The sequence below is a fragment of the Punica granatum genome, chromosome 4 (genome assembly GCF_007655135.1).
Source record: "Punica granatum isolate Tunisia-2019 chromosome 4, ASM765513v2, whole genome shotgun sequence".
In the NCBI taxonomy this organism is placed as follows: Eukaryota; Viridiplantae; Streptophyta; class Magnoliopsida; order Myrtales; family Lythraceae; genus Punica; species Punica granatum.
In genome coordinates, this window is record NC_045130.1 from 17,724,734 (window position 1) to 17,752,701 (window position 27,968).

The 27,968-nt window shown below is 38.4% G+C and overlaps 4 protein-coding genes across 9 annotated transcripts; 3 read left to right on the forward strand and 1 right to left on the reverse strand.

The window, feature by feature from the left end:
* The first annotated feature begins 1,388 nt into the window (after positions 1 to 1,388).
* Positions 1,389 to 3,215, forward strand: LOC116202647 (scopoletin glucosyltransferase-like). Its single transcript, XM_031534242.1, has one exon. The coding sequence runs from the start codon at positions 1,499 to 1,501 to the stop codon at positions 2,960 to 2,962; it is 1,464 nt and encodes a 487-aa protein (XP_031390102.1). The 5' UTR covers positions 1,389 to 1,498; the 3' UTR covers positions 2,963 to 3,215.
* Positions 3,216 to 3,963: 748 nt separating this feature from the next.
* Positions 3,964 to 6,882, forward strand: LOC116203177 (cysteine proteinase RD21A-like). Its single transcript, XM_031534841.1, has 5 exons — positions 3,964 to 4,656; positions 4,822 to 5,057; positions 5,159 to 5,299; positions 5,829 to 6,281; positions 6,544 to 6,882. The coding sequence occupies exons 1-5, from the start codon at positions 4,146 to 4,148 to the stop codon at positions 6,640 to 6,642; spliced, it is 1,440 nt and encodes a 479-aa protein (XP_031390701.1). The 5' UTR covers positions 3,964 to 4,145; the 3' UTR covers positions 6,643 to 6,882.
* A 5,192-nt stretch (positions 6,883 to 12,074) lies between these two features.
* On the forward strand, positions 12,075 to 17,435 carry LOC116204842 (phosphatidylinositol 3,4,5-trisphosphate 3-phosphatase and protein-tyrosine-phosphatase PTEN2A). Of its 6 annotated transcripts, none has more exons than XM_031537168.1 (13): positions 12,075 to 12,226; positions 13,159 to 13,641; positions 14,202 to 14,303; positions 14,389 to 14,445; positions 14,606 to 14,671; positions 14,867 to 15,043; positions 15,151 to 15,237; positions 15,344 to 15,408; positions 15,480 to 15,556; positions 15,852 to 15,898; positions 16,011 to 16,141; positions 16,239 to 16,308; positions 16,688 to 17,435. In XM_031537168.1, the coding sequence occupies exons 2-13, from the start codon at positions 13,216 to 13,218 to the stop codon at positions 17,198 to 17,200; spliced, it is 1,818 nt and encodes a 605-aa protein (XP_031393028.1). In that variant the 5' UTR covers positions 12,075 to 12,226; positions 13,159 to 13,215; the 3' UTR covers positions 17,201 to 17,435. The 6 variants fall into 6 exon arrangements, with proteins under 6 accessions (XP_031393028.1, XP_031393029.1, XP_031393032.1 ...); XM_031537169.1 differs by having other exon boundaries at positions 12,075 to 12,218; positions 16,688 to 17,200; XM_031537172.1 differs by having other exon boundaries at positions 12,078 to 12,226; positions 13,199 to 13,641; positions 16,688 to 17,200.
* A 4,547-nt stretch (positions 17,436 to 21,982) lies between these two features.
* Positions 21,983 to 24,340, reverse strand: LOC116204196. The gene is made up of 3 exons (XM_031536266.1): positions 23,726 to 24,340; positions 23,183 to 23,433; positions 21,983 to 22,727 (listed from the first exon to the last, which is right to left on the reverse strand). Exons 1-3 carry the CDS (start codon positions 24,338 to 24,340, stop codon positions 21,983 to 21,985), a joined length of 1,611 nt encoding a protein of 536 aa, XP_031392126.1.
* Positions 24,341 to 27,968: the final 3,628 nt, after the last annotated feature.

Here is a 27,968-nt window from a genome sequence, read left to right on the forward strand (position 1 = left end):
ATTTTACATTAATTGTTGATATATGTGATTACTCTTAATAAGAAACTTATTAAAAAGTCTAGTGTAGTGGGGCGCGTCCTCACCTGTTAACATAGAGGTTGCAGGTTCGATACCTAGTGAGACTATCCATATCTCTTTATTAGTTATTTAGAATTTCTCTTTCATTGTATTAGGTTTTGGATCTTCTCTGTAATAAAAAAAAAAGAAAGAAACTTAGTATTTAAAATAAAAAATAATTATTAAAAAAATGGTTAATTTCACCGTACAATACGATATTTTTAAAATGTTCACCACATAGTACATAACATAATAATTTCATCAAATCGCACGATGCTTTGAAATTTTTCACGGCATAGTACGAAACCCAATAATTTCACTGTATGGCACGAAATTTTTTAAAAAATTCATGGTATAGCACGACGTTAGTTTTCCGTCAATGACTAAACGAAGATCAGACGTAGCCGACGTTTTTAACTCACCCTTGTTCATCCCAGCCATACATGACTTAACGGAGATCAGATGTATGGCTGGGATGAACAGGGGTGGCCAACAACGTCGGTCACGTCTGATCTCCGTTAAATCATTGACAGAAAACTAATATCGTGTTATGCCATGAAATTTTTTTGAAATTTTGTGACATACAGTGAAATTGTTGCATTTCGTGCTATGCCGTGAAAAAATTATAAAATATCGTGCTATTTGGTAAAATTATGACAATATGTGATGTGGTAAAAAAATTTCAAATGCTGCGCTTTACGGTGACATTAACCCTATAAGAAATAATAATACATTGGATTTTCTAACCTATTCCCTAAGGGCATAGGATAAGAATTCATACTTACCATGAATGCGTGTATCAATTTGAGAATGAAATAAATGTTTGTATTTAAATGGTAAAAATTTGCTAAACAAAGTTGTAATTTTAGAAAATTTACTTTGTTTATTATGTCTTATCTTATGCCAACCTTAATAAATATATGAAAATCAATTAATGCAATGAATCGGATAGAACACTAGTATTTGTAATATAAACTATCTTTGAAGTGGTCAAAAGTAGAAGAAAGTGTCACAAAGTCCTCCTACGTATACTATAAGATTACATCGACTGTTTTTTTTTAAACCGTTGGACGAGATCCACCGATGCAAACAACACCGTTGAATCTCATAAAAAAGAGATCCAAACTGTGAAGGACAAAGGGCCAATGTAATTAATAAAAAAACCCCCGGTCAAAATGTTAGACCTGTGAACGAAGCTTCGATAAGCATTCCTCGTTCTTGAAGGCCACGGAAAGCAAGAAATTAAACAGATTAAACTAAAAAAGAGGGTGACATAAGAAACAGATGGAAAGGTTTATCTATTGGTAAAAGATAATCTAAAAAATCCTAATGACTTTCCTACATAAGGTGAAACATATGGAACCCCAATTTAGCTCCCCTTCTTGAATTCAATATCTCTCACAGCTTCCTTTGTCATTCCTCATCTTATTGGAAAGGAGAAATGGATTCGAGATCGGATCGGCTCCACATCGTGTTCTTTCCTCACATGTCCCACGGCCATTTGATCCCGACCATGGACCTGGCTCGAACTTTCTCCAAGCACGTCGGTGTGAAAGCAACCATAGTCACCACTGCATTGAATGCAGCTCTGTTCTCGGAGACAATTGAGCGGGACCAGAAGCTTGGTCTAGATATCAGCATACGCACCCTGAGGTTTCCTGGCCGGGAAGCTGGGCTGCCGGAAGGATGTGAGAGCCTAAACTCGGTCACCTCGATGGAGATGGGCCTTAATTACTACAAAGCCATCAGGATGCTCCGCGAACCATTGGCAGAAATCCTGCAGGAGTTCCGCCCCAGTTGCCTCGTGGCGGACACCATGTTCCCTTGGGCCACAGAGGTCGCCTCTAGGTTCGGGATTCCAAGGCTGATCTTCCATGGGACAAGCTTGTTTGCGATGTGTGCATTCTTTAGTGTCAGGCTGCATGAGCCCCACAGGGAAGTTGGGTCCGATCACGAGCTATTTATTCTTCCAGGTCTTCCAGATGAAATTAAAATGACAAGGATGCAGCTCCCAAGCTATGTTCGAGAGAGGATTGATAACGATCTTACCAGGATGATTGATGAGTCAGTAGAAGCAGATGGTGCAAGCTTCGGGGTTGTTGTGAACAGCTTCCGCGAGCTTGAGCCGGCCTACTCAGAACACTACATGAAGGTACTTGGACGGCGAGTATGGCATGTGGGGCCCGTTTCGCTCTGTAACCGAAGCATCCAAGACAAAGAACAAAGAGGGAACGGAAATAAATCATCTGTTGAAGGACAGGAGTGCTTAGAGTGGCTCGAGTCAAAGAAACCAGATTCAGTAATCTTCCTTTCTTTCGGGAGCATGTTCGAGTTTTCAGGTCAGCAGCTGCTCGAGATCGTGATGGGTCTTGAAGCTTCAGGGCAGCAGTTCATTCTTGCCATCAGAAATAAAGGAAATACTGATGGTGATGATGTCTTGCCTAAAGGGATTGAGAAAAGCGTTAAGGAGAAGGGGAAGGGACTGATTGTCCGTGGATGGGCCCCGCAGGTTCTGATTCTCGAGCATGAGGCGGTTGGAGGGTTCGTGACTCACTGTGGGTGGAACTCGACCTTGGAGGCGATCACAGCAGGGGTTCCCATGCTGACTTGGCCCCTATACGCAGAGCAGTTCTACAATGAGAAGTTGGTAACTGATGTGCTGAGGGTTGGAGTGGGATTGGGTGCTCAGGAGTGCGAGAGATGGAGCAGTGAGAGGAAGTTTTTGGTTGGGAGAAAAGAGATCGAGGGAGCTGTACTTCGGTTCATGGTCGGCGAAGAAGCTGTAGAAATCAGGAGACGGGCGAAGGCACTTGGTGAAGCAGCAAGGAGGGCAGTCGAGAGAGGAGGATCTTCTTACTGTGATGCAGAAGCATTGCTAGCAGAGTTGAGGTCAAAACTACCTTAAAAGGGAAGAAATTATTGCACCGATCTGAATGTTTGATCTACAGAAAAATACTAAGCCATAGTAAACGTGAAATATCGAAGTATTCCATGACCTGTAGATTCACCTAATAATGTAAAATCGTAATTTGACAACGCAAAAAGCACTATGTAACATTTTTGCTTTGCTGTTTTGATAATGGTGTTCTGTTGTTGGGATACCAAAGATTGAGTGTAGCAAAGAATAAGCAGAAGCTCTTTTACAGTCTGTTTTTATAGCAGGAAGCTGCCTTTTTGATAAATGTAGCCGGAATCTGCTATTAGGATGTTAAGATTAACCCGAGCACACAAGAACACAGAACTCATTGGTCAGGGGAGTGACTCAGCATAAGTAAAAGAATACACAAATACGTGATATGGGAAATTTATTCCGTTGGTTCCAGCGAGAATTTTTAAAGAGGCTCCACGACCATTAGGACCCGAATCATCACCTTTTGGCTAAAATCTAGGCCAAGATACGCCTTTGAACCATGATTTGCATAAGTCAAATTGGTGAAAGTGAAGATGCTTTTACATTTGGTAGGAGCACAGAGGAGATAATGCAGATATTGTGCTTCCTTTGTCGCAATGAGGAGCTGAAAACTTGGGAAATAAAGTCGGATGGCAAAATCTAACAGGGGGAATGCCATAAACCAAAAATGAAGTTAAGCACGAGGATCTGATTGTCAAATAAAATTAGGGAGTCAATATAGGCAATGAAACCAGAGTTCAAACCGAAATAACCAATAACTCAAGGGATTTATCAGAGAACACAGCAGATTTATAATGTTTTGGGTCATAACCGGTCGTATATCAGGATCTGTCCATAAAATTCAAGCCACATTCAACACAGAATCTAATCGAGTCGATAATAGCGTCCAGGAAAGAAAGCAAAGCCGAGTGAGTTCTTCCGAAAATGGGGGAATAACAATTTTCTGTCTTCCAAAAACGATGTGGCACCACTCAGTTTTCGTCCCCACAAAACTGGCTCAACAGATATCAACAGTCTCTGCAATTCCTTTAATAAGACATCCTCAAGATTCCCAAATTCCAACACAATTCTCCTCCAAAATTCTCGCCATAATATTCCAAACGCATATATAAACACCAATCGATCCCCCCTTCTTCCTAAGTAAAAATTTAGTATCTCTACAAAAACATAGATTTCCATGGCTTCCAATGGAAGGACCACATCTCTCTCCATGGCCCCCCTCCTCCTCCTCATGTTCTTTGTGTCCCTCGCATTGGCCTCTGACATGTCCATCATTGACTACGATAAGCAACATGGGATGGACACGGTGGTCCCCAACAACAGGACCGACGTGGAGTTGAGGGTGATGTACGAGACGTGGCTCATCCAGAACGGGAAGGCCTACAATGGGCTGGGTGAGAAGGAAAAGCGGTTCGAGGTCTTCAAGGACAACCTGCGGTTCGTGGACGAGCACAATGCGCAGACAGGCCAGACTTACCGGCTGGGCATGAACCGTTTCGCGGATCTCACTAATGAGGAGTACAGGAGAAGGTACTTGGGATTTGGAGGGAAGGTGGAGAGGAAAGGGAGGGCATTGAAAGGGAAGAACAATGGCAGGTATGCCTTCAAGGAAGGTGAGGAGTTGCCTGATCAGGTGGATTGGAGGGAGAAGGGAGCTGTTGCTGAGGTCAAGGATCAGGGACAATGCGGTAACATCGACTTTCTCTTATATATATTGTTCTTATGGAATTTGCGCGCTTCCCTTTTTCTCTTTCCGAGTTTGTTCCTTTCTCGTCAAGCAATATGAGGACGATGAGAAGAGCTGGAATTCTAAATTAGGGTTGAGGTTAACTGTTTTTTTCCTTTGAATCAAGGGAGTTGCTGGGCATTCTCAACCGTAGCTGCAGTGGAAGGCATTAACAAGATCGTGACCGGGGATCTAATCACCCTCTCTGAGCAGGAGTTGGTTGATTGCGATCGGTCCTATAACCAAGGATGCAATGGGGGTCTCATGGACTATGCGTTTGAGTTCATTACAAAGAATGGGGGCATTGACACAGAGAAAGACTACCCTTACCGTGCAGCTGACGGGACATGTGACCCAAACAGGGTAATTTGCAGCAATTCGATAGCGAAATAATAATGTGATACCCTTATGTGCAATGAAAGAATATAATGATGTCCTTCATTCATGTCTATGATATGTTGCAGAAAAAGGCACAGGTCGTTGCCATAGATGGGTATGAGGATGTTCCTCAGAACGATGAGAAGTCCTTGAAGAAGGCTGTGGCGAATCAACCGGTCAGCGTTGCCATTGAAGCTGGGGGCAGGGCCTTCCAACTGCATCAATCGGTAATGAAATGACTCTTTTCTATTAACATTTGTCGAAGTCCATTACGCGATAACATTTACATAGCAATTACGCTGCATTGGATTCAATCAATGAATCCACGGTGTTTCATGGTATGTGTTTACGTCTTTGGTTCATCAGGGCTTTGGAATAATGGTTTCATTGTGCCCTGTCATTATGGTTTCTTTGCGCTGTGATGAAATTTACAATCCACATCGTACCGGGTTGCATTAGCATGTAATCACGTGGTTCATTCATCATTGTTTGGTCCATTTTTTGCATCGATAGCTGCAGTTATGTACATCTATGTGCTCGATCAGTCATGCAATTAGCAAATAATGCTGCACCGATTACGAGAGCAAATTCAAAGTATTACATGCAATCGATACCACATCATTGTTAACACGTCGTTGCCATGAGTAACGAATGAGAGTGGCAAATTACACCCGAAGTAGCGGCTTTGATTTTAACATTTCTACCACCATTTATCTTGAATCTCTCTTTTTTCCTTTCCTTTTAAAAATAATTCAGGGTGTTTTCACCGGAATGTGCGGAACGGAACTGGATCATGGTGTTGTCGTGGTCGGTTATGGAAGCGAGAACGGAGTGGACTACTGGATCGTGAAGAACTCATGGGGCCCGAGATGGGGCGAGAGTGGATACATCAGGCTGGAAAGAAACATCAGATTTGAAACCGGCAAGTGTGGCATCGCTATGGAGCCCTCCTATCCGGTCAAGCTGGGTGCAAACCCGCCGAACCCAGGCCCATCTCCCCCCTCCCCACCCGTACAACCTCCAACGAAATGCGACGACTACTACTCTTGCCCCGAGAAAAGCACTTGCTGCTGCATTTACCAGTACAGTGGGTATTGCTTCGCGTGGGGATGCTGCCCGCTTGAGTCTGCAACATGCTGTGATGATCACGACAGTTGCTGCCCTAAAGAGTATCCTGTCTGCGACCTCGATTCTCTGACTTGCAGGACGGTAATAAGCTGTTTCCATGGTAGCTATTATCAAACGGTACAAAGGAATGAGAACAGTTTGGAATGGAATCTCGATTCTTTTACATGCCCATTCCTTTCATTCGTCATTCCTTCACACCAAACACGACATTATATTACTTCTCTTTACTCTTCCATTTGTTCGGAATGTAATCTTTATCGTTTTACATGCCTATGCCTATCCCATGCATGGAAATATATGCTTTCCAGTTTTAGTAATATTGATTCATGATTTGATTGAACAGAGCAAGGACGACCCCTTGGGAGTGAAGGCGCTGAAGCGGAGTTTTGCTAAAAGATACGACGCTGGAGAATTCACCGAAATGGTCATGGAGAGCCCTTAATGCTGCCAGACCAAGAACAGCTCATTGATGCGCAACGGATTGGGTCTAAACATATATATGCGGCTCCATAAAGATGGAGATGCGTTTGATCGGAACATGATAGACTCTTCCTTCTGTATATAACATTTTAGAATTAGGCGGAAAAAAGGGAAAAAGATCATAGTTTATGATCCTTTTCAACAACAGTATGTGTGCGTGTATATATACAAAATTTCAAGAAACATTGTTGTTTTTTTGGTACATTAACTCTGAAGCTTTACATGTTTAATTACCTGCGTAGTCCGCAGGATAATACTTGGTAGATGAGGCATTAGCTTTAAAATATGAAATTTGAGTTATTGTTAGGTGGAGAAAAGGGAAACAATGAGGTGAAAGTCCAATGTTTCAAACACATTAGAACATTATTTATAGACCAAATATATATATATATATATATATATATATATATAATAACCATATATATATTATTAAAATTCACTTGGGTGTATAAAATGGATGCATAACAAATAGAAGAAAAATGGGTGCACAATAAATGCTATAAAAGAAATTAATTGCAATTAACACGAGTGTTTAATAAATGTTGCCCACTTATTTTAACTTGGATGTATAAAATGGGTGCATAATAAATGCAATAAAATGGGTGGATAAGAAATGTACCTCTCTTACTAATGACAATTTGAATAACTTTGAAAGTAAAAGGAAAATAAATGACTGCCTTATAAAATAGTAAGTTCGATCGAATAAAAGGAAATAGTGAATAATTAAAACAAAGGTCCTTATAAAAGGAAATAGTAAGTAATTAAAATAAAGGTCCTTATAAAACGAAATAAAAGTCCTTTCAAATTGAATAAATTTGAAAATAAAGGTACATAGATGACTACCTTATAGAAAATAAAGAAACGAAAAAAATAAATGTTTGCCTTCCAAATTGAACAAATTTGAAAAATCAAAGGAAAATAATTTCCGATCTATTACAGATAGTAAAAAGAAAGTATTCAATAATTAAATGTTAAAGTGTTATTAATTAAGAAAGAAAATCAACCAATTCTTAACTGCCCATTTCATAAAATATATGAAAGGAATTTTATAAAAATAAAAGAATGTTTTACTCTTTTCAAGGGAAACAATAATTGACTACCTTATAAAAGACAAAAGAAACGAAGAAAATAAATGCTCACCTTCAAAATTTAATAAATTTGAAAATAAAAGAAAATTAATTTTCGGTCAAATAGAAAAGGTAAATAGTAAGTAATTAATCATTAAATAAGAAAGTGATATCATTTAAGAAAGACAAACTATGGACATAATTTTTTTGAACAAATAACAAAGAAACAAAGAATAAATTGCCGCCTTCCGATTTGAATAAATTGAAAACTAGAAAAGGAAAAAGGTTTTATGATCGATTAGAAAAAACAAACAATAAATGCCTGAAGAATAAATGCCCGCCTTATAATTGAAAACTCAACTAAAAAAACAAAAGGAAATAGTAAGTAATAAAGAAACGAAAAAATAGTAATTCCGGTCGAATAAAAAAATAGCAAGTAGTTAAAATAAGTCCTTATAAAAGGAAATAAAAGTCCTTTGAAAGTCAATAATTATGAAAATAAAAGGAAAATAATTTCTGGTCATATACAAAAAGTAAATACTAAGTAATTAATCATTAAATAACATAGTGCTATTAATTAAGAAAGAACTATGATCAGTTAGATAAATCTTTTGGAGGAATAAAAAAGAAACAAAAAATAAATTGCCACCTTCCGATTTGCATAAACTGAAAAATAAAAAGGACAAAAATTATGATCAGTTAGATAAATCGAACAATAAATGAACGAACAATAAATGAACGAATAATAAATGTTCACCTTACAATTGAAAATACAGCTAAAAAATTAATAAAGAAACAAAATAAATAGTAAGTCCGGTCGAATAAAAGGAAATCATAAGTAATTAAAATAAGTCCTTATAAAAGGAAATAAAAGACCTTCGAAAATGAGTAAATTTGAAAATAAATGAAAAATAATTTCTAATCAAATACAAAATGTAAATAGTAAGTAATTAGTCATTAAATAACAAAGTGAAGAAAGAAAAACTATGGATGGAAATTTTTTTGGAGGAATAACAAAGAAATAAAAAATAATTTACCACCTTCTGATTTGAATAAATTGGAAAATAAAAAAGAAAAAAATTATAATGAATTAGAAAAATATAACAATAATGTACGAATAATAAATGTCCACCTTACAATTAAAAACTCAACTATATATATATAGAGACTCATATTATAAACAAACCCGCATTATATTTAAATTTCAAACTCAGATTCGGATTACATTTGAAATTCAGCTTACATCTAATTTTCTTATCAATGGCTTCTGCTATGAAGAAGTGAGTTCTCACTAATTTCAACAAATTTTCAAATTAGATCATTTGGTTTATGTAACTGTAATTTAATCATTGGTTAAATTAAACTTGTTTTGTTTTTTTTGATGATTTTGCAGGAGAAAGGTATCAAGTGATAACTAATATTCCTTTCTTGACGAGCTATCTCAGATAGAGAGGATTGTAAAATTAAAGTACATGTGACTAGACTATGGAATACCTTAAATATAAATATTATAAAATTATCAGTATAGACATGGTTTTGATTGATGAGAAGGTGTGTGAGTGTCTCCTTATAATTTTTACTATAATCTATATATAACTAAAATTTCCTCAAGTGTATAATAAATGAGATTTGGTGCATAATAAATGCTTAAAAGAAAATTTTAAAAATATGAAAAAAGAAAATTTAAAACAAATGCAACAATTAAAAACTTTTAATAAATGCAATTAATATATCTAAAATTCCTACTCACTATATAATAATTCAAAGAAAATAAAAATAATATGGAAAAAAATTAAAAATAATGAATAATAATTAAAAATATTTAATAAATGCAATTAAATGTGCCTAAAGTTCTTACTAGATACAATTAAGAGAAAATTTTTGATGTAATTACTTAATTAAATAAGTGATAAATGTATATAAACAATTAAAAATTAATGTGGCATTATAAAAATTGAGCCTACCTTATAGAAATTGAAATAAAAATTTTCATATTCCTACGAAAATTAATAAAGTATATATAAAATTTATCATAAAAAATCCAAAAATATATATGTACGAGCATATTGAAAAGTACTAAAATTTAACGTATTAAAAATAAGAATCATGAATCATAGAAATAATTTCCATTTAATAAATTCTAAAACAATAAGAAATATATAAAAAGATATTTATAAAAAAATAGAGTTAATGTACATATATATATAATATATAATGTATCATTTTATAGAATAATAACAATCTTTACCAGCGAACACAAATTTTATAAATTGAAAAATAATATTATATAGAATAATAATAATCTTTATCCAGAAGGAAGATTCCTTAAATTTGAAAAATAATAAAAAATATAAAAAATATAAAAAAATATATAATTATATATAGCACAAACTAACATTGTGAAAGAAATTAACTAAATTTACTAGACATGGTAAGAACGTTGATTATATAATTCTAATTGAACTATTCAAAAGCATTCATGCAACTCTATTGAAAATTATTTTTGAAAATTGATTTTTTAAAACTTTTATTTTCAATAACAATAATACTAATAAGTAAATTAATATCTTAAATTGTGATAATTATTATTCGTATAAAATATAAATATATGAATACAAACACGTGCAATGAACGAGATTGAACACTAGTTATTAGGTATTGGATCCTAACTAATTAATCATCAATCAATTAGATATTAACTCAGATCCAAGTGGAGTTCGAACCCCTCTACTAGACTGGAATGTAATTCCCATAAATGTGTTAACATGATGGTTTGCTTGGCCCGATTCGAGATGGGTGTTAGACCAGATTTCAACTAGGAGCCCATCTATCCATCCATCTGTCTATCTATACAAACTTAATGGTTGTGGATAGCTACCGGAGAGATCTATCTATCTATATATTCATTTAAAATATATATATCTATCTATCTATACAAACTTAAAAGTTTTGGGGAGCTTGCGGAGAGAGTGCCACATGATTTCGCGTGGTTGTTCTTTTTATTTTAATAAATCTATATATCTATATCTATATATAATATATAATGGCAAGACGACGTTCCAAATTGATCAAAAGCTCAAATCTCAGCTCCTCGTCGCTTGAGTCTTGAGATACCCCTCAACATTATTAACTTTACTCATTTATACATAGTTAATATTTATTGGAGAAATCCTTGCAGATCACCGGGTGGAATGCTAGCCCATCGTTGGAGGCAGAATGCTCGCCGAGGGTGGAATGCTCCCCTTTGCCCATCGCTGGAGCAGAATGCTCGTCGGGGTGGAATGCTTGCCGTGGGTAGAATGCTTGCTGGGGGCAAAAGGTTCATTGATTGTCGGGGGCGGAAGGCTCGCCGATCGTAAGGGGCAGGGGGCCCATCGATCGCGGGGGACAAAATGCTCGCCGGGGGTTAAAAGCTCATCAGGGGTGGAATGCTCGCTGTTCTCTTGGGGCGAAATGCTCATTGTGGGCAGAATGCTCGCAGAGGACGGAAGGTTTGCTGATCGCCGGGAACGGAATACTTGCCAAGGGTGGAAGGCTCGTCGAGGGCAAAATGCTCACCAGGGACGAAGAATGCTCGTTGGGGGTGAAATGCTTGCGGGGGGCGAAAAGTTCGCCGAGGGTTGGGGGCGGAATGCTCACCGAGGGTGGAAGGAATGCTAGCTGAGGATGGAAGGCTCGTAGGGGGCGGAAAGCTAGATGGGGGCGAAATACTCGCCGGAGGTGGAAGGAATGCTCACCGACAGTGGAAGGTTCGCCAAGGGTGGCCCGAGCTCTCAATGGGGGAAGGCATGCCGATCTCTTTAAGGGAGGCCTAGCGAGCCCCCGAGTGCGGGACTACAATGAATTCCTAAGTGGTTGGAGCGTATAGTTCCGCGTTACTTCAACGAGTATATAATCTAGTGTCTTTTTCGGAGGCTAGTGAATTTGGGATCGTACATCTCGAACCAACCCAACAATGGTATAACTCACGTTCTTTTTTTTTTTTCTTTTCATTTCCTCCTCCTTTTGCTAGCTAACTTAAAGAGCAGAGTAGATTATTCTTGATAATCAAGAAATTCTCCAATCAAACGTCACGCCGTCAGTGAGTAGCCAATCAAACGTCACGCCGTCAGTGACCGAAGACGGAAATCGTCACGCTGTTTATTGCTTGGGGGGGAGTGCCATGCCATTCGGATTCGGGTAATGCAAGAGCTCGAATTCAGTGTACTGCGCCCACGGTTCTTTTGCCATAGATTCCTCCATCGACAGCCCTCCATCCTCGGCTCCAAGTCAAATCGAGGCCGTTGGTTGCGTTGACCTGTCGCACCGAACTGACCTCCATCTCCCACTCCCACTCCACGGAACGCCTTCAGAAACCCGCGATTCTGAATCTCAGCTCTCTCTCTCTCTCTCTCTCTCTCTCTCTCTCTCTCTCTCTCGCTCTACAAAGCCCAGGCCGAAACAGTTGCGGTGGAGGAGCTTTGGCAATTCTGTAAGATGGTCGGAATCTTCGTTTACCGAACTCACTTTTCCTTGTTCTGAGGTCGTGGCATTTATGCGACGGTGCCACTTCCTTTTGCGGTACCTTAATATTGCCTAATTTATGGTTGGATCTAGTGTTTCGATTCAGTTGGATGACCGACGTTCGTATTTTGTTCATCCATCTGCAAAATGGTGTGATGAATTTGGGCATTGAAATTCCGCTGCAATTTTGTGTAATTCGATCGAACGAGCTTGGCGGGATGGAATAAAAACGATTACTTTGCAAACCGTAAATCTAGGTTTAGCTTCAAGCTTATAGTATGGAGAGGTTTTGGAATGATATTGGAGTTATCCTGAGTGATTGAATTTTTGAGCTACAATATCTTTTTGGTCGATCAACAGGAGCTTGCTTAGATATAGCGGTATATCGAAGTTTATACTTAAGTTCTGCTATCAAAGATTTTCCTTTTGGTCCTTTTTTATGGATATTTTGTGTTCAATTTGCTTCTGAGGTCAGAACATTATAGGGTTTTACTTGATTGTACCTGTTTATTTAGTGTTACCGGATGAAATTGCATCTAATGCTGCTCTTTTTTTTTTTCTTTTTTAAAATCATTATACAAAAGTTGTTTTCTTGGCTCCGTGTATTTAAGTCTATGGAGAAGCTGCAGTAAGTAGCCATTTGATTTGTTTGTCCCGGATAATCTCATTTCAGAAATTTTTGAGAAACTGTATAAATTGTGGCGAAACTGAATGAAAGTTTGAAACCCATTTTTTAGGAGGAAAATTCTGGTCTTTTAAGTACTTTTGAAGGCACTTTGAGTGTGTCTTTCATATGATGACATATTTGGACTGGAAAGCCTGTTGTTTATATTGTTCCCGTCACTAATTCTCTTTTTCCTCTTCGGTTCCTGTATTGGCATGTAATTCAGTGTGCTACCTTGGTGTAGTTTATTCTATGGTTCTGAATCTCCCTTGATCTTGATAAAGTAAGCTGGGGCTACGATATGGATAAGGAGTCAGTTGATACATTGGGTCCATCCCCTGTTAGACCCATTGATGCACAGTCCACAAGGGCAACAGATGGCGCGCAGAATGATTCTCCACGAGAAGGCGCATCAAAGCTGTCTGCTGCTGGCATATCATCGTGGGCAAAAAATTTGAAGATTCCGCAGTCTCTGTCAGTCACACAGGATGACTCACCAACTGGAAATGGTGGAAAATCAACCTTTGCTCGATTCACTAGCGGAATAGGCTTGCGCTTGTCCCCAAGATCTCCCCCTTCTGATGATAGTCCAACTGAAACTTCGGAAGCACTGCCCAGTTTCTTTGGTACAATCACTAAGGGATTGGTAGATTCCTCAAAAAATGCAGTAAAGGCAGTACAAGTCAAGGCTCGGCACGTTGTCTCTCAAAATAAACGAAGATACCAGGTTGCATATTCTATCTATTCTCTGATCCATGCTCTTCAATCAAGTTCTTCTTAATTGTTTAACTTGCTTGACTATCTGTTTCTGTTAACATGGTGGATGGGCTGTGAATTAAGTCTATTTTGTTTGCTGTCTTCTTACTGTACCAGACACCTATGTTCTCAGACAGTGCTTGAAACTTGTTTCCTGTACTTTTAAATTTGGAGTTCTTTTTCAACCACTACGTTCGGTCATGAGTGTAGACTCTTGACCTGTTGAAACTTCCAGTCTATTATAACGAGCATGTTACTTTAAACCAGTGTGGATTGTGTCATCTTTCAGAATATCTATGCAGTTGTAAAGATGCTTTTTTCTTAACTAATTTTCTGTGTTAGACCAACTTTCAGCTTTGGAATTATATTCATCTGTCGATTCCGATGCAGTAAAAGCATTTCATATGGGCAATGCATCTGCAGTTACTCCTTGTATGTCATACCTTATACATCTGTGGAAGTCAAACCAGTAAAGTATATGGTGCTGTGACAAGTGAATGCTGGTTATTGACCACACTTGCTCTTTTCCAGGAAGGAGGATTTGATCTGGATATGACATACATCACAGAGAATATAATCGCTATGGGGTTCCCAGCTGGTGATATGAGCTCTGGCTTTTTTGGATATGTTGAGGTATTAAATAGTAAATGTGCAGAACATGCGAATGTCTTACTATCAATTGATTTAATAATATTGAAATAGCTGTACATGCATACAGGGGTTATACCGAAACCATATGGAAGAAGTCATTAAGTTTTTTGAAACCAATCACAAGGTAACGATGATGCATCTGGACATTTGCCACCTCAGTTATTTATGATCAGTCATTCTTTTCAGTTCTTGATTATTGTACTTTTCCTACGTACAGATGGTGGATACTAAGACTTATAGACTGCTTTTACATTTATCTGAATTCTATTAATCTCTTTCTCCAGGGCAAGTACAAAGTTTACAATCTTTGTTCTGAGAGGTTGTACGATGCATCATTGTTTGAAGGAAAGGTGTGTTTTGTTTGTTTTGTTCAATCAATGAGATATCGGGATATATGGTTACTGATTAAAAGATGCAGTATTTTGGCCATTAACATCTTTAATAATATGAACTTTGGATATTGATTGTGTGAATAAAGCTGAAGTTTTGCCCATATATATTTTAGCTTGAAAGGAGTTGGATTTGATTATTCAAATATTCTTCAGGTCGCTTGTTTCCCATTCGACGACCATAATTGTCCGCCGATTCAGCTCATCATATCCTTTTGTCAAAGCGCTTATGCTTGGTTGAAGGAGGATATTGAGAATGTAGTGGTAGTTCACTGTAAGGCAGGAATGGCTAGGACTGGCCTAATGATTTCCAGCCTTCTTCTGTACTTAAAGGTACCCTTCTACAAATTTTGATAAATGGTTGCATGGATATCTTCTTCATGTTCACTCAACCACATTTTGGGTTCCTCATCATAAATCTATTGAATAAATTTTTGCAGTTCTTCCCTACTGCTGAGGAATCCATGGACTACTACAACCAGAAAAGATGTGTTGATGGGAAAGGGCTTGTTTTGCCTAGTCAGATTGTAAGTTTGTTTTATCTTTCAGAGTTTACACTCCAAATCTCTGTTACATTCAACAGTCCCTTGGTATGATTGATTCATGGTTCATGTACTGTTTAAATTATTTCAGCGGTATGTGAAGTACTTTGAACGTGTCTTGACGTATTTCAGTGGAGAAAACCCACCTGGAAGGAGGTATGCTTCTGACATTCACTTTGGCTTCTTGTTTTCCAACCCCGGTCTTATGCCTTTTTGTCCGTCTGCAGGTGCCTGCTTAGGGGATTTCGGCTCCACAGGTGTCCTTACTGGATCAGACCCTCCATAACTGTCTCTGATCATAATGGTATGTGGCAGCATCTGCGCATGCTCTAGTTCTTGAAAACACTCCAAAATCAAAGATAACTAGTGTTGGATTGCACCTCAGTAGATGTGTTTTTCAATTAAATTTTATTTCCTTGAAGAAAGAATTTGATGCATTTTGTTCAAGCAGGAAAAAAATTTAACACCTTCTGTTTTAACAGGATCTTTGTGATTATCATGGTGTAGACAGTGATTTCATCAGATTCGATGCTTAATTGTTTGTGATCCATTGAATTGCTTGCAATTTTGGGTTGTCAATTAATACTCTCCTTGGGCAGGTGTTCTCTTTTCCACGAAAAAGCATCCACGAACTAAGGACCTCTCGGTAGGTCTTACCAATTTTGATTTTTGTCAGTTGTATAATATTCACTGTTTTCATGGTGACACCGTCTTGTGCTTGTCGGGTTTATCTTTGCATTGCATCTTTTTTCTTGCAGCCTGAGGATTATTGGTTCTCTGCTCCAAAGAAGGGAGTTATGGTCTTTGCTCTGCCCGGGGAACCAGGTCTGGCTCAGTTGGCTGGGGATTTTAAAGTGCACTTCCATGATCGCCAAGGAGATTTCTGCTGGTTCGGTTCCTTCTTACTTGTGATCATTCTTCCATAATTACTATGGTATTCTAGAGTGAAGCATTCTTAATCAATTCGGTGTTTTCTTAATTTCCAGTTGGTTAAACACAACTTTTATGGAGAATAGAAAGATTCTGAACACTGGCGATCTTGATGGTTTTGACAAGGTAAGCTCCAAAATCTTCCATCAGCTAAAAATTTAGATGCCCATTAAAGATGATGGGAAATTTTGCTATAGAGTCAATATAAAGTGCCTTGACAGTCTTGCCTTATTCTCTGTCAATGTTCCAATAGCTGCTGCAAGCTTTGACATTCAAAATGGGAAGAGATCAAAGAGCAGTTTTGGGATTGATTGAATTTTATTTACGAAAAAAATTCCAGTTTTCCACTTTTTCCCTTTAAAGAGAAAGAAATGCAGTAAAATTAGCATCAGATTGCAGTCTATGAGGCGCGCTGGGTTGTAATTTGTCCTACTTAGGATCGAAGTAGTGTGTGTTTAGAGAGCCGAACAGACTTCTGTTACTAAGTCATCTGTGTTTTCTGTAGAGGAAACTGCCATCCCCAGGATTTCAGGTCGAGGTGGTGCTCGTGGACTACGATGAAACTGTTTCATCTCATGTGAACACCCAAACTGTTCCTCAGAATCCCAGTGGGAGCTCAGAAACTGCTTCAGCGCCTCCACCCGAAGAGAGAGAGGCTGCTCCTCAGACAAGCAAAGACGAGGGAAGCAATGATAAAGATGATGTTTTCTCAGACAGTGAGGCCGAGGAAGGCAGCACCTCAAAGAACAAGCGAACCCAAACAACTTCTTCCGCCACAAATAGGACTGCCCCTCCTGCAACCTCGGCCCCTGAGACCGAGACCAAGAAAGATAAAGTGTCGAGCTTGACGCACAAGACAGGACGAATGTCTCTTGGGAGCACAGATTCTGCTCAGCCTAGAACTGATGCTGCAGCCTTAGACCACAAGCTCTCAAGCTCAGAGAGCGACTTTAAGGCAATGGCTGCTGATGCCTCTGTATTCACGTTCGGTGACGAGGAGGACTACGAGAGCGACTGAACACGTGAGGCCATCCTCTGTTGTAGGGATCTGTTTCTGCAGCTCTGTAAATTAATGGCTTGTAAGCTGCAAATTCCAAATATTGCTTGTGAAGGATGATTTCGATTTATATGTTGAATTTGTGGCATATCAGGTTCGGGGCTTATTGTTTATTCCTGTAAGTAAAAAGAAATCACACTTGAAATTTCGTTGTAGCCTACCGAGTTTAATGGGAATTGACGTTTGTTCATTGTTACGTGTACATATTTCCAAGCAACTAAACGACAATTTAGGGGTCTAATCCTATCTGATGATTATTTCTTGTGAGTTTCTCTTCAATCCTCACAGAATTATCCTAAAACTAATTCAGTACCAACGCTTGGGAAAATCAACGATGCTACATTTTGGACGCGATCAGTGACAACAGTTTGAATTACAGACAGATCAAGTGATCAGTTACATTTGAAAGCCGAAAGAATTTGAGGATTTGCTAAGAGGAGGATGACGATGAATAGTGTACAAACTAGCCTAATTGTCATTGATTGCCAAGTTGGAGGTTTGTGGTTGTTTGGATTTGCGGGTTATGCTGTGTTTGGCTTATGGAAGACCATGTATAGAAATTCTTCATAACCCTCCATAACCCATCCCTCTATACCCATCATAATTCTCAATCCAAATTAGTTGTTAAGGGGGTAAATAAATCATTTGGCATGGCGTTATTTCCATGCCCATTAAGTGAGGTTGCCTTTATAGGTGGAGGCCATATATATAAGGATTCAAAGAGAGTGATTTCTCTCATTATTAAATTTTTACTCTCTTTTTTCCCCTCATATTGCTCTTTTCTTTTTCTTTTTACTTTTCTTTCCCCTTATGCAAAGAGAATAAATAACTAGTGGTTGTTTTTGTTGTTTGTGGGTGAGTCAAAGGTATCACGCAAGCATAATGGATTTTGATTTTCCTTTTTTTTTTCCCCAACACTTTAGGTGGACTTTCTTTTGGTTTGGTCAATATGGGCATGTGACTGTGAGGGATGTCATTATTGTGTTGAGATTGACGAAAGGAGGATTCTGTTCAATCCTCCCATGTCAAAAAAGAAGGCCCTCTCCATTTTCCACCACTTGATCTTTTCTTGTCTAGCCTCCTGTCCAGTTAAAAAAGAAAAAAAAAGTGAAAGGACGAAAATGTAAATAATAATTCAGATAGATTTCAGAACCAACCACCTTTGTTTTATTTGCTAGCTATCATGAAGCAGGCAGTTTAAATAATAGAGTTAAATGCACTTTACCTCCTGATCTATGAGGAGAGTTTGAGTTTACCACCCGACTTACAAAATTTTGCAGAACACCTCCCGACCTTTCTGAAAAATAAGTAAAGTGCCCCCTCAACTAAATTTTGATCAAAATTCCAGCCAAAAAAGGATCACATGCCACTCACATGTTAAATTAAAAGGGTAAAATTGTCTCCATAAATTAATTACCTGGAAGGAAAAAAAAAAGGAAAAAATCATCTGAACCAGAGAGCAATTAGGGCTCTTTCTCCCCCATCTGCGCCTTCTCCCCCACCTGCACGCTCTACCCAAGGATTCCTCTCCGGTCTCCTACCAAGCTCCAGTGTGACAGAGGCGGCCTATCTCCTCGGGGCAACCCATCTCCTCGACCGGAATTCACTGCAGATAGCGGCTGCCGTATCTCTTGTGCCATTTTCGGCAATTGCTCTCGCAAACAAGAGCAGATCTGGTGCAAACCAAAATCTGACGCAAACCGAAACCCACCCCCCCCTAGCAGCCACGGAAAACTTCGGTGGGTGTCCAATTTTCCCAATTTCATTTCGCGATTTGATATGGTGGAGAAGAATGTTGAATCTAAATCAAAGAGAGTTATTCCTCTCCAGTATTCCACAGACGATATCGATGACTCTACTGTTTGACCCATCTCTCTGACTCTACTAACTAATTACATTATAATGGCTCAATAATTCATTTATTGAAAAACAGGAAGGCATATTTACTGAGTTCTTCGCGATGGGTTGGAAGTTAAGAGAGGGAAACCATGAAAAATCACCTCCAGAATATGGTTAGTTTAATCTTCTTGAAGTTTCTCTTTTTTGTGGAATGGAAGATAAGACTGAGAGAGAATATGTATCTTCATTATATAAAAAAGAACAACGAAGTTTGTGGTCCTACAAGTTTCGAAAACAAAGTAGAAAAAAGGGTTTTGTTGCTTTTTTTATTACTTGTCATGGTCATTGAAAAAGACAATGTGCAATTTTTTTTTATTGCCATGGTCATTGAAATGGACAATGTACCTCTACTGTTATATGCATTTGTTTTGGTTGTTATATGGGGGATTCTGACATGTTTTTATTTTATTCATTACTTTGTTATTGTTTTACCTTTACTATAATATGAAAAAGAAGAAAGACACTGACTAATATGTTCTTGTTAAAATTGTTTTTATTTAATTCCTTACATTTTCATTCTTTTCATTTGATTTTTCTTAGTTATTTTCATATATTGAACTGTTACTTTATGAATTTTTGCAAGGGATAACAACGACTACTTCAGCATTAAGATGCACCATTTTGGTTAGTTTTATAACATTAACTACTCTAGGCGCTATGTTGGGGGAGAAGTCAACTACTTTGACTATTGTAAGGGTGATGAGATGTCTATGATAGAAATTCATGATATGGCCAAAAAAGTTAGAGTAACAGAATCTCCTGCTTTTTACTTTAGTAGGAAAGGGGCAAATAATTGCAATGCTTTACAGCTTATGCAATATGACCATGATGTAATGAAATTGCCTTACCTTGCTGATCCAGAGAGGGTTGTTGGGATTTTTATTGAGCATCAAAAGGTAGATAATAATATTAGTGAGGGTGCATCTGATTTGAAGAGTTGTCATGCTAGTTTTTCTAAGTTATATGGACCTATTGCTGCTGAAGAAATTAATCTAGAAGTTAATTGATGCGGACCTCACGAAGGATTATGAAACCCGACGACCAAGTTGAATCAATTCCCAGATCGCCAAACACAGATTTAGATCAAACGGATTATTGACCCGTTGTTTATAGAGAAACAAGAACCAACAATATCAAGACAAGGATTATTGACCCGTTGTTTATGAAGAAACAAGAACCAATAATATCAAAGTGTACCGAATAATCACAAGCTGTCACATTTGTTCGTTCGAAGGAGTTCAATGAAGAACAAAGGAGAAAATCTCATCAAAATACCAGAATAGTCTACCTATGATCAACTATTCAGCCTTCTTTATATAAGCCCAGGAGAAACTGGAAACTAATAAACTAGGCAACTGGAATAACCTTAGTTTTCTAAAGCCAGAAATAACAAAAGAAACTAAATAAAGGCTATCTAGAATAGTTGGCAGTCTTTTATTCCATCTTCAGCATCTCATGGCAAGTCAGTTGAATAAAGGCTTTTGAAGACCCAATTGAGTTAGACTCCTCTTAGCCCAAAAAGCCCATCAGCAAGCTCTTCATAGCTTGTTAGATTTGTTTGGCATTTGCCCGTGTGATTGGCCCACTCGGAACATGCAAGCCTCCAAGATCTTATACTTCAGCTCCCTCTTCACGAGTCCGACTTCCAAGATTGTGTGCATAAGCCTCATTGTCATGCCCATGATCTTCATCATTCTCCCGCTTTTCAAAAGGATTCGTCCTCGAATCGAAACCTACATCAATCGGAGAAAGATCAGAAACATTAAAAGTTGGGCTAACATTATACTCACCTGGTAAATCTATTTTGTAAGCATTATCATTTATCTTGGCTACGACTTGGAATGGTCCAATTCCTCGTGGACTCAATTTGGATTTCCGTTGGTTTGGAAATCTTTCCTTCCTCATATGAAACCACATCCAATCTCCTGGTTCAAAAATCACTTTATTCCGTCCCTTGTTGGCACGTTCAACATATTGTTTATTCTTCTTCAAGATATGTTGCATCGCTTCTTCATGAATCTTTTTCACCATATTTGCCTTTTTCTTTTCGTCAAGACTAGAAATCTCACTCATAGGCAAATGGATTAGATTCAGAGGTGTTAATGGATTAAAACCATATACAATCTGAAATGGTGAGAAGTTAGTAGAATAATGTACTGTACGATTATAAGCAAACTCAATAAATGGTATGCAATCTTCCCAAGACTTCAAATTCCTTTTTATGACTGTACGAAGAAGAGTGGACAATGTCCTATTAACCACCTCGGTTTGCCCATCCGTTTGGGGATGACAAGTAGTTAAAAACAACAATTTAGTTTCTAACTTTCCCCATAAGACGCGCCAAAAATGACTCAAGAACTTAGCATCCCGATCACTAACTATGGTCTTAGGTATCCCATGCAATCGCACTACCTCCCTAAAGAACAAATCAGCAATATGTGTGGCATCATCAGTTTTGCGGCATGGAATAAAATGAGCCATCTTAGAAAATCGATCCACAACTACGAAAATGGAATCTCGTCCTTTATTAGACCTAGGAAATTCTATGATGAAATTCATGGATATATCAATACAAGGGTCATTAGGAACAGGTAAAGGCATATACATTCCATGGGGTTTGACTGTTGATTTCGCATTCTTACAAGTAACACATTTAGAGCAAATTCTCTTCACATCTCTCTTCATATGCGGCCAAAAGAAATGTTCTCTCAAAAATGTCTTAACTACCCCGAAATGACCCATAAAACCTCCCCCATGCGACTCAAGCACAAGTAATTCACGCATAGAAGAATTAGGAATGCATAGCTTATTCTCCCTAAATAAAAATTCGTCATGCTTATAGAACTAACCAAATGCACCCTTTTCACATGCACTATATATAGCACCAAAGTCAGAATCTTGCATATTCAACTCATTAAGATGTTCAAACCCAAGAAATTTAGCATTTAGAGTAGAGATAAGTACATATCTCCGTGATAATGCATTAGCTACCACGTTTTCCTTTCCTTGCTTGTATTGAATCACGTATGGAAGCATCTCTATGAATTCGACCCACTTGGCATGTCTCCGATTCAGCTTGTTTTGCCCTTTCAAATGCTTTAATGATTCGTGGTCCGTGTGTATGACAAATTCCTTCGACCACAAGTAGTGCTGCCACATCTCCAAAGCACGGACCAAAGCATAGAGTTCCTTGTCATATGTAGAATAATTCAAAGCGGCTCCACTTAGCTTCTCACTAAAGTAGGCAATCGGTCGTTTTTCTTGCATCAAAACAGTACCTATACCAATCCCGGAAGTATCACATTCAATCTCGAAAGTTTTCGAAAAATCAGGTAAAACCAATAAAGGTGCAGAACAAAGCCTTTCCTTAATCAAATTAAATGCTTGCTCTTGCTCTACTCCCCATTTGAAACCTATATCTTTCTTAACCACTTCCGTCAATGGAGCGGCCAAAATACTGAAATCCCTCACAAATCGCCTATAAAAACTGGCTAGACCGTGAAAACTTCTTACCTCGGTTACGGATTTCGGCGTCGGCCAATCCTTAATTGCTTTCACCTTTTTCTCATCAACCTGAATACCCTTGGAACTAACAACAAATCCCAAAAACACAACTCGATCCATGCAAAATGTACATTTCTTCAAGTTAGCATATAATTTTTCATGTCTCAATGCCTGAAGCACGTATCGCAAATGATGAATATGATCCTTCAAGCTCTTACTATACACCAAGATATCATCAAAATATACAACAACGAATTTTCCAATGAAAGCATGCAAAACATGATTCATGAGCCTCATGAAAGTACTAGGCGCATTAGTTAATCCGAATGGCATAACTAACCACTCATACAAGCCATGTTTTATTTTGAAAGTCGTTTTCCACTCATCACCATCTTTCATCCTAATCTGATGGTATCGGCTTTTCAAATCTATTTTTGTAAATAAAGTGGAATCGTGCAATTCATCCAACATATCATCTAATCGAGGAATGGGATGTCGATACTTTACTGTGATTTTGTTATAGCACGGCAATCAACACACATTCTCCAAGTACCATCTTTCTTTGGCACCAGCAACTCCGGGACCACACAAGGACTCATGCTCTCACGCACATGCCCTTTAGCTAAAAGCTTGTCCACTTGCCTTTGAAGTTCCTTTGTCTCCTCCGGATTACTTCGATATGCTGGCCGATTCGGAATTGCGACTCTTGGCACAAAGTCGATTTGATACTCTATTCCCCTTATTGGTGGCAAACGATTGGGTAACTCCGTGGGAAAGACATCTCCAAACTCCTGCAAAAGAGAGGTAACACAACTTGGCAAAGAAGAATTAAGGTCAGAGAAATAAGCCTCCTTGTAAACAAACAAGATCATTGGGCGATTAGTTTTGAATGCACTATTGATCTCTCTTTCTTTTGTATAGAAAATTCATTTTTTTTTTATCTTTTTCTCTCAACTAACTCTTTCCTCTCATCTATAGCTGAACTTTTTTTCTTTTTACTCTCCCGAATTTCTTCCTCTAGTCTTACCGGTTTCCTCTCTCACTTGCTCACTCTTTTTTTTTTCTTTCAATCTCAGCTTCTACCTCACTTTTCTCACAAATTGATCTTTTGATTCGGAGCTGATCCTCATACACCTGATAATGTGTCAATGGAACAAGTGTCACCTTTCTACCATCCTTGACAAAAGAGTATCGATTCTTATACCCATCATGTATTGCTTGTCTATCGAACTGCCATGTCCTCCCAAGCAACATATGACTAGCATGCATGGGCACTACATCACAAAGAACTTCATCCTTGTATCTCCCAATTGTAAAGGAAACCAGAACTTGCTTGTTCACCTTCATTTCTCCACTTTCATTCAACCATTGCAGCTTATATGGCCTAGGATGCTTCAATGTACGCAATCCCAACTTGTCAACAAGTAATTTACTAGCCACATTCACACAGCTACCCCCGTCAATGATCAAACTACATACCCGATCCTTCACTTGGCATCTAGTGTGGAATATATTTTCCCTTTGCACATCATCTTTCTCTTCTTCCTTAATTTGTACATTAAGTGCTCGCTTGATTACTAAGGCATTCCCCTCAGCAGCATATTCATAATCACTACTAGAATCATCTTGTGTTAGCATTGAATCATTTTCCTCCTCTTCAATTTCAATTTCCCCACTATCCAGCATGATCATTGCCATTTTATTTAGACATTGAAAAGCAATATGCCCAGACCCCAAACACCAAAAACATTTTATATCTCTATTCTTTTGAGGTTGGGATGTAGAGTTACCTCTCTCCTTGTTGTCCCCTTGGCTCTTGCACATGCTTCTTTCAGCATTCGATTTCTCTCTACTGGTCTTGAGCTGGCACCTCATTTTGACTTCCAATTTGAAGATCTCGAATAAGAACCACCCTCATTCTTGGCTGGTCTCCCTCTCTTGAGTTGCCGTTCTACTTTCATGGCCATGCTAACCATCTCTTCTATCTCCACATAATGTTGCAACTCCACCACATTAGCAATTTCTCGGTTCAAACCACATAAAAACCTGGCCATAGTTGCCTCTTCATCTTCTTCAATGTTTGCCCGAATCAAAGCTATTTCCATCTCCTTGTGGTAGTCTTCCACGCTCCTCGTCTCTTGCCTTAGACTTTGCAATTTTAAATGCAAGTCCCGATAGTAATACAAGGGAACAAATCGCCTCCGCATGACAGTCTTCATCTCCTCCCAGGTCTCAATAGGTCTTTCATGGTTCATTCTTCTTTCCTTAACCAATTTGTCCCACCAAATGATGGCATAATCAGTGAATTCCACCGCTGCAAGCTTCACTTTCTTCTCTTCCGAGTAATTATTGCAATCAAATACAAACTCCACCTTCCTCTCCCATTCGATAAAAGCGTCAGGGTCATTCCTCCCTTGAAAAGGTGGTATCGTCATTTTAATACTCCCAATATTCATATCTACTCCATCTCTAATTGCTTGATCTCGCCTACCATGTCTTCACCCCTCATTCCTAACTCCTCTGGCTCTCCTCACACTTCCCACGGATGCAATTTCATCATCTTCCTCATAATCTTCATCTTCTTCATCGTAAGGATTCGCCGGCTGGCGGATTAGTCTCCTTGCATTGGGAACTTGCACATGCTGCCTGGGTTGCTCCCTCTGCATTTGATCAATTCGTTGATCTTGCCGGTCCATTCTATCACGGATATCTCCCAAAACAACTTCCAATCTCTCGAATTGTTGCTGCATGGCTTTCAAAGTAAAAGAAACATCTTGCTGGCCGGCATTACTTCCATCCCCGGTTGTAGATTCATTGTCTTTTCCTGCGAAGCTCATGTTTGCACTAAGAAAAGAAAATTGGTGTTAGGACCTCACAACCACTCGCTCACGTGTTTGCCCTCAAATTATCGTCACTCAACACTCGTGTTTCGCTCAGTTCAATGGCTTTTTCCCTCTGATACACTCACCACTCTTGCCTCTTTCCACTCTAATTTCCTCCTCAAAGTTCTTTAAAGAACTCAGCTACTTACAAATCAAACGCAACTAGCTCGTAATAATTCAAAACAACAATTAATATATTGGCCCTAACTTGGACACAAACTAACAGGGAAATAAATAGTTAAATGAAAGTTAACCAAGGAAAGATTTTAGGAATGAAGAAAGGAATATATCAGAGTAATATATAGATGGAAAGATATGGAGGATGATATAGGGAAGAGAATATGGAAGATCAGGTATTGGGTAATTATGGGAGCAAAATCAACGAGGGTCAACAACAAGGTAAATAACAACTTTAGAATGATATGATGCAAAGAATCCGGATCAAATTGACACCGACAACTTCTTTCTTTTCTTTCTATTTTTTTTTCAGCTCTATGTTTTTTTTGGCCGAATTTTTTCTCTTTTTTTTTTTGGCTACTAATCAATCCAGAACGAACAAACTAGATGGAATGAAATTCAAAGAATTGAAACGTAAAGGATAGGATAAACCTGATTTGGAGCCTGATGCTCTGATACCAAAATGATGCGGACCTCACGAAAGATTGTGAAACCTAACGACCAACTTGAATCGATTCCCAGATCGCCAAACACAGATTTAGATAAAAAGGATTATTGACCCGTTGTTTATAGAGAAACAAGAACCAATAATATCAAGACCAGGATTATTCACCCGTTGTTTATAGAGAAACAAGAACCAATAATATCAAAGTGTACCGAACAATCACAAGCTGTCACACTTGTTCGTTCGAAGGAGTTCAATGAAGAACAAAGGAGAAAATCTCACCAAAATACCAGAATAGTTCATCTCTGATCAGCTACTTAGCCTCCTTTAAATAAGCCCTGGAGAAACTGGAAACTAATAAACTAGACAACTGGAATAACCTTAGTTTCCTAAACCAGAAATAACAAAGGAAACTAAATAAAGGTTATCTAGAATAGTTGGCAGTCTTTTATTCCATCTTTAGCATCTCATGACAAGTCAGTTGAATAAAGGCCTTTGGAGACCCAATTGAGTTAGACTCCTCTTGGCCCAAAAAGCCAATCAGCAAGCTCTCCATAGCTTGTTGGATTTGTTTGGCCTTCGCCCGTATGATTGGCCCACTCGGAACATGCAAGCCTCCAAGATCTTGTGCTTCAGCTCCCTCTTCACGAGTCTGACTTCCAAGCTTGTGTGCATCAGCCTCATTGTCATGCCCATGATCTTCATCATTAATGCTTTTGATTTACATGAAGAGCCCTTTGGAAATGTGACTATGGATATTGAGGATGTTGTTTTGGACAATAATGATAGTGGGGAGGATGATGAAGCTTCCATTGGAGATGATTCAGAGCATTCTAAAGAGTTGGTTGATAGTGATTGGGAACAGACAGATGACGTGGACTTCATGAACAACATAGACTTTGAGGTAGAATGGGCTGGATTGGATAGCCAATCAGTTGAGAGAGAAAGGAAGGGGAAAAATGCCATGACAGTTTATGAGAAGATTAACCAAGAGATTACAAAAGTGACTTACGATGGATACAAAGTGTTTAATCCAAAGCTGGACATGGATGATCCAGAATTTGAAGTAGAACTGTGCTTCACAGATACTGACATATTGAGGGCTGCTATCAGACAACACTCCAAGGTGCACAGAAGGGATATCAAGTTCACTAAGAATGACAAGTTTAAGGTATAAGCTAAATGCAAAACCAAGACCTGTCCTTGGAAGTTATATGCCTATAAGCTTCCAAATGACGATACAATGATGATTAAGACTCTACACGGAGTCCATAAATGCTACAGAAAGCATAAGGTGACTGCTGCAAACTCTACATGGCTAGCCAACAAGTGTCATGATAGAATAAAAACTGATCCTGATTGGAAGGCGAATTCAATGATGATGGTGATGAAAAAAGAATGCAGGCTATCATTTAGCAAGTATCAAATTTACAGGGCTAAAAATAAAGTCAGACATATAGGATCGGTTCAGATACCCAACAATATGGTCTTCTATGGAGGTATGCAGCAGAGATCAAAAGACAAGATCCCGAGACAACTATGAGAATCAATACCAAAATTGTAGGGGATGAAATGAAGTTCAAGCAATTTTATGTGTGTTGGGCAGCTCTAAAGAAAGGTTTTCTCGATGGTTGCAGACCTATGATTTTTCTTGATGGCTACCACTTGAAAATGTATCTTGGAGGCATACTTCTATGTGTGCTGTGGGAATTGATGCTAACAATGGCATATACCTTTTTTTTTCTGGCTTATTTTCTTGATTTTGCCAAACAAAATTTTGATAGAAAATGAGATAGTAAGATTGAGAAGGGTCATGCGAGTA

Excerpts from the sequence above, each read along its gene's own strand:
- LOC116204842 (XM_031537168.1), top strand. The coding sequence starts at position 13,216 with ATGGATAAGGAGTCAGTTGATACATTGGGTCCATCCCCTGTTAGACCC. Across the intron at positions 15,238-15,343 it reads TTGTTTTGCCTAGTCAGATT|CGGTATGTGAAGTACTTTGA; the intron begins GTAAGTTTGTTT and ends AAATTATTTCAG. Across the intron at positions 15,409-15,479 it reads GAAAACCCACCTGGAAGGAG|GTGCCTGCTTAGGGGATTTC; the intron begins GTATGCTTCTGA and ends GTCCGTCTGCAG.
- LOC116202647 (XM_031534242.1), top strand. The coding sequence starts at position 1,499 with ATGGATTCGAGATCGGATCGGCTCCACATCGTGTTCTTTCCTCACATG.
- LOC116203177 (XM_031534841.1), top strand. The coding sequence starts at position 4,146 with ATGGCTTCCAATGGAAGGACCACATCTCTCTCCATGGCCCCCCTCCTC. Across the intron at positions 5,300-5,828 it reads CCTTCCAACTGCATCAATCG|GGTGTTTTCACCGGAATGTG; the intron begins GTAATGAAATGA and ends AAAATAATTCAG. Across the intron at positions 6,282-6,543 it reads ATTCTCTGACTTGCAGGACG|AGCAAGGACGACCCCTTGGG; the intron begins GTAATAAGCTGT and ends TTGATTGAACAG.
- LOC116204196 (XM_031536266.1), bottom strand. The coding sequence starts at position 24,340 with ATGGCAATGATCATGCTGGATAGTGGGGAAATTGAAATTGAAGAGGAG. Across the intron at positions 23,434-23,725 it reads CAATTTGTGAGAAAAGTGAG|GAGTTTGGAGATGTCTTTCC; the intron begins GTAGAAGCTGAG and ends TCTCTTTTGCAG. Across the intron at positions 22,728-23,182 it reads AAAGATGGTACTTGGAGAAT|TTCCAAGGGTATTCAGGTTG; the intron begins GTGTGTTGATTG and ends ATTTGTTGTTAG.